This window comes from Otolemur garnettii, unplaced genomic scaffold (assembly GCF_000181295.1).
Source record: "Otolemur garnettii isolate 467f Iridium unplaced genomic scaffold, OtoGar3 scaffold00025, whole genome shotgun sequence".
In the NCBI taxonomy this organism is placed as follows: Eukaryota; Metazoa; Chordata; class Mammalia; order Primates; family Galagidae; genus Otolemur; species Otolemur garnettii.
Window position 1 is genome coordinate 15,585,614 of NW_003852420.1, and position 5,538 is coordinate 15,591,151.

The 5,538-nt window shown below is 40.0% G+C and overlaps 1 protein-coding gene across 2 annotated transcripts in view; it reads left to right on the forward strand.

Moving 5' to 3' along the window:
* The window catches only part of CBFA2T2 (CBFA2/RUNX1 translocation partner 2), a 160,780-nt gene that overhangs the window by 132,112 nt on the left and 23,130 nt on the right, over positions 1-5,538 (forward strand). For both annotated transcript variants that reach the window (XM_023512207.1, XM_023512208.1), the window contains exons 5-6: positions 1,200-1,381; positions 2,910-3,163. In XM_023512207.1, coding sequence (XP_023367975.1) covers positions 1,200-1,381; positions 2,910-3,163 — 436 coding nt within the window. The remainder of the gene's footprint in view (positions 1-1,199; positions 1,382-2,909; positions 3,164-5,538) is intronic.

Genomic DNA, 5,538 nt, shown 5'->3' on the forward strand with positions numbered 1-5,538 from the left:
AAAAAAAAAAAAAAGAAAAATTTGTATAGTTGAAAAAAGATCGAGGTTATGGAATAGACTTAAAAATTATTTCATATCATCAAATTCCCTATTCTTAACTCTTGTTATTTTGGAAAACAGCATGAGGTAGGTTGTTATGGCAGCTTTTTGGCTAGCATTTGGGGTTTTGTCAATTTATTTCTGCTTTAAAACTGTCACTAATTATGGTCCCTGCTAAATTAACCCTCCATAACGGGATGACTACTTGCGTGTACTGTCCTTTCAGTTACTTGGGTGTCCCTTGGGGGAAAGGCTTTTATTAATGGACTCAGCCTGAATTATTTTTAAATTTGGTCAAAAAAATATGATTCTTATTTCTTTTGATAAAACAAATATGGGAAAAGTAAATTCTATATATGAAAGAATTAGAATGCTGAAGTTTAAAAGATGTATAGGGTTTTATGGCCCAGCATTGTGGCACATGCCTGTAGTCCTGGCTACTTGGGAGACTAAGGGAAGGAGGATTACCTGAGCCCAAGAGTTCAAGTAGTGATGCCACTGCTCTCTAGCTCAGGCAAAATAGCAAGGCCTCGTCTCAAAAAACTATATATGTATACGGTTTTAAATATGATTCCATATTATAGGTATGAGAAAAGGAAAAATATCAGTAGTTAATTGTGCTTTTATATATCATATTACTCCCAATACTTCTTTTTAAAATCCAGTGTTGCAGGATCACAGTTTCTGGAATTCTGTGGCAGTTCTCATTGAGAACAAGAAGAAAGGTTGAACAGCACTATCAGAGATAGGTTGGAATTCAGAAGAGAGAAACCAGGGCATATAATGATAGAGGAAAAAGTGAGTTTCTCACATTCCTATATAGGCAGTAATAATTCTCTAACTGACCAAACTCATCAAAATGTGTGTTTTTAAATTAGTATATTTAACAAACCTTTATTGAACTTTGACTTGGTAATAGGTCACAAAGGTAAATAAGGCACAGTCTCTTACTTAAGAGGATTTACATTTGGTTCGGGCAAAAGACAACTCAGTCAATAATTTGAGTACTGTATAATAGATGTCACTTTACTCACAGAACCATATGAAAATTATATTGACCTGGAGGGGAGGGTTTTTTTGCCTTACATCATCAGCTTTATGAAAACCTTTGTGAGGTGCTAAGTCCTGTTGTATAGGGGAAACTGCCTCTTCTTTTCAAGGCTAATCTGCCCCTGCTGCAGCGAGAACTGCTACACTGTGCTCGGGCAGCCAAGCAGACCCCGTCCCAGTACCTGGCTCAGCATGAACACCTTCTTCTCAACACAAGCATCGCATCTCCTGCTGACTCTTCTGAGCTGCTCATGGAGGTACATGGAAATGGGAAGAGGCCCAGTCCAGAGAGGTGAGCAGGAGAAGAACTTTGTTGTCCTTGCCTTTGTGGAACTACTCTGACCTTTCCCTTCCTTGTGAAAGAAAGAATTCTATAGGGCGCTGGCTCCATATGCCGGAGGTGGTAGGATCAAACCCAGCCCCGGCCAAAAATTGTGAAAAAAGAAAGAAAGAATTCTATTGCTGTGGTTGTAAGCAGGTAATGACTCAGACTTCTGTAAGGTTATTTTTGCATTATCCCAACACCAAACAGTAGTGTAAGTCTAAAATCTATAGGAGTAGCTCCCAGACATGAGTATTTTTCAAAAACTCTTCAGAGGACTCTGCACACCCCTGCTGAGAAACTCTAGAGCTCTCTATGGGTCCACTTGTCAGAAATCTAAGGAAATATTATCTTCCAAAGGTATTCTTTTCTCTTTTTTGGAGAATTTTTATTATTTTTATGTCAGAGGCATCTTTTTTCTAATGTGTGAACTCTTAGATAACTATACTTAATACATTACTGAAATTAAAATTATATAAATTTATTCTTTAAAAAATTTGGTTTTAGTGGCTACCAAAATATTCTATGAGTTATCAAGGACTTTTTTGGGGGGGAGAGGGAGGCAGAGTGTTGCTTTATCACCATGGCTAGAATATAGTACTGTCCTCATCATCCACAGCAACCTCCAATTCTTTTTGCCTCAAGCAATTGCCTCAAGCAATTCTCCTGCCTTAGCCTCCCAAGTAGCTAGTACTACAGGTGTGTGCTAGTACCACTAGCTAATTATTTCTATTTTTAGTAGAAATAGAGGTCTTGATTTTGCTCAAGCTGGTCTTGAACTCTTGAATTCAAGCTGTCCTCCCCGCTTAGCCTCCCAGAGTGCTAGGATTATAGGCATGAGCCACCACACCTAACCCTATTTTTTTTTTTGATGTTTTTATAAAGACGAGGTCTTGCTCTGTGCCTGGTGTCAAACTCTGCTCCCCCCCGGAAAATTCTCCCACTTTAGCCTCCTAATGTGCTGGGATAATAGGAGTGAGCCACCATGTACGATCTAGAAGCAATATTTTTCTTTTGTAACTAAAGAAAATTTGTTGCAACTTTGAAGCTGAATGATTGAAAACCCTACCAAGTCACAACTGGATTAATTATGTGAGCCTTTTTCCTCCCATGTAGAGAATTGTTTGTTTCCAATAACTCACCTCCATGGTAACAGATTTGATTTTAAAACATTCCTAAATATAGTTGAGCCGATAATTCTTAATATTCCTATCACATAAAGAAAACATTATCATCACCTTAGTCTCTCCTTTGCTTCATGAGGGTTAGATATTTCTGTGAAGTTTCAGGTGGATTTGACTCTTCTTTTAATGCTGGCATAAATCAGCAATTTACATGACGTGCCTGGCCCTAAAGACAATTCATTACATGCCTTTGCATACAGTCTTCCTGTTTATGATAGTGCCTAATATAATGTGTAACACAAAGTAGGCATAGAGGAAATGTTTGCATGAACAGCTGTTGACAGCTCAGATGTGCATTTGTGGTTCCTCTACAGAAGAGAAGAGAACAGTTTTGAAAGAGATACAATTGCTCCTGAGCCTCCTGCCAAGAGAGTGTGTACCATTAGCCCTGCTCCCCGGCACAGTCCTGCCCTCACTGTACCCCTCATGAATCCTAGAGGCCAGTTCCATCCTACTCCTCCACCTCTTCAGCATTATACCTTAGAAGATATTGCAACTTCTCACCTGTATCGGGAGCCCAACAAGATGGTAGAACATCGAGAAGTTCGTGATAGGCACCACAGTCTTAGTAAGTGACATAAGCAGTGTGATAGTGATTCAAATCAGATGGAATCTTTGGAATTCTTTCCTACTCAGTGTTAACATCAAATAATATCATTGTTGCTTTTTTCACTGATTAGATAAAACAATATTATACATACAAAGAATAAAAAAGACTTCATTTAATATTGATATCACTTCATATCTTGTTGCTATTATCTGATGATAGAAGTAGGATTATCATCAAGAGAGAACTCTGAATAAAGCAAAATCAACTTGAGAAAAATAGCATAAGGAATGCAATAATAAATGGAGATTAAAACAACAAATTACAGGAAATACTCTGGCATAAAGAATAAAGAGGTATGACATATTCTCAGATGGTTAGGAAAAAATAGAGAATGAAAAAGCAAATGAGGTGAAATAATATTTGGGAAATCTCAGTAAAGGGTACGTGAGGTTTCTTTGTACTCTTCTGGCAACTTCTGTAAGTCTGAATTTATTTAATAAAAGAATAAAAGTTTTGGGCGGCTCCTCTGGCTCAGAGCATAGGGTGCCGGCCCCATATACCAAGGGTGGCGAGTTCAAACCCGGCCCTGGCCAGCTAAAACAGCAGTCACAATTGCAACAAAAATAACCAGGCGTTGTGGCGGGCACCTGTAGTCCCAGCTACTCAGGAGGCTGAGGCAAGAGAATCACTTAAGCCCAAGAGTTGGAAATAGCTGTGAGCTATGACCCCACAGCACTCTACCGAGGGCAACAGAGTAAAACTCTGTCTCAAAAAAAAAAAAAAAAAAAAAGAATAAAAGTTTTTAAAATTAAGCAAGAAAGATGCAAAATATGTGATTTTAGTGGCAAAAGTATGTACAGGGACATTTAGATCAGGAGTTGAAGCATGTCTCAACTGCATATCTCAGTTTAATCTTGACTCTGGGCCTGTGCCTGTGGCTCAAAGGGGTAGGGCGCCAACACCAGCCCCATATACTGGAGGTGGCGGGTTCAAACCCAGCCCCTGGCCAAAAAATAAAATAAAATAAATAAATCTTGACTCTGCATCCTAGCTATGTGATCTCATGCAAATTGCTTAGGCTCTCTGAGCCTCAGAATAGTAATTTCTAAGATGGAGATAACACCACCACCTAAGCTGGGTTGTTACATTTGGAATGCTTCACACTTGGGCCCTCTGAGACCATTAAATCTAGGAAGATTTTTTTTTTTTTTTTTTTTGAGACAGAGCCTCAAGCTATCCCCCCGGGTAGAGTGCCATGGCATCACAACTCACAGCAACCTCCAACTCCTGGGCTCAAGTGAGTCTCCTGCCTCAGCCTCCCCAGTAGCTAGGACCACAGGCGCCTGCCACAACACCTGGCTATTTTTTGGTTGCAGTCATCATTGTTGTTTTGGTGGGCCTGGGCTGTATTCGAACCCACCACCTTAGGTGTATGTGGCTGGCGCCTTAGCCACTTGAACCACAGGCGCCTAGCCAAATCTAGGAAGAAACAAACAAAAAACCCTAACCTCATAGATCAATTTTGGACAGAGCTTTTTTTTTTTTTTTGCTTTATTTTATTTTATTTTTTGAGACAGAATCTCACATTGTCACCCTCAGTAGAGTGCTATGGCGTCACAGCTCACTCTTGGGCTTAAGCGATTCTCTTGCCTCAGCTTCCCAAGTAGTAGTTGGGACTATAGGGGCCCGCCACAATACCTGGCTGTTTTTAGAGATGGGATCTTGCTCTGGCTCAGGCTGGTCTCGAGTGTGCTGAGACAGTCCACCTGCTTCGGCCTCCCACAGGCGTGAGCCACCACTTGGACAGAGCTTTTTGTCATGTACGCATACAAAGTTTACTGCAGAAGGATTTTTTAGTTTAACTGCTAATCATCTATCAGTGCACAGAAACAGACTAACCAGTTTCCAGGGCTTCCCTTATATTTCAGTTTGTGAAGTACCTTGTAGAGTAAGAAATTGTAACACCTTTGCCCTTTCTTCTTTTGACTTAGGCTCACTAGCATTGTTCAGAGGCTAAAACCACAGTGGAGCCCTGGCTTCATGCAGTGGTGTCTAAATGGTGAAGGCCCAAAGCCATGGCACCTCTGAGGTTGTCAGCATCAACATTTACTCAGTCTTAGCTGCCACTTAAATTGGGTTGTACTTAGATTATCTCATTTAATCATCACAGAAGTTCCAGGCAATTGTTATCCTCTCTTTACAGATGAGAGGTGAAGGAACTAGGGCCCAAATCACATAGCCATTAAGTGACAGAGACAAGATGCAGACTGCAATTGTGTGATACTCCAAGCTTTGGTGCACTAGCAATATGCTAGGATGCCTGTATTTGTGTCTAGTCCCTATTGTTTTAATGCCTTTCTTTTTATTTGGTTTTTTTTTTTTTTTTTTTTTTT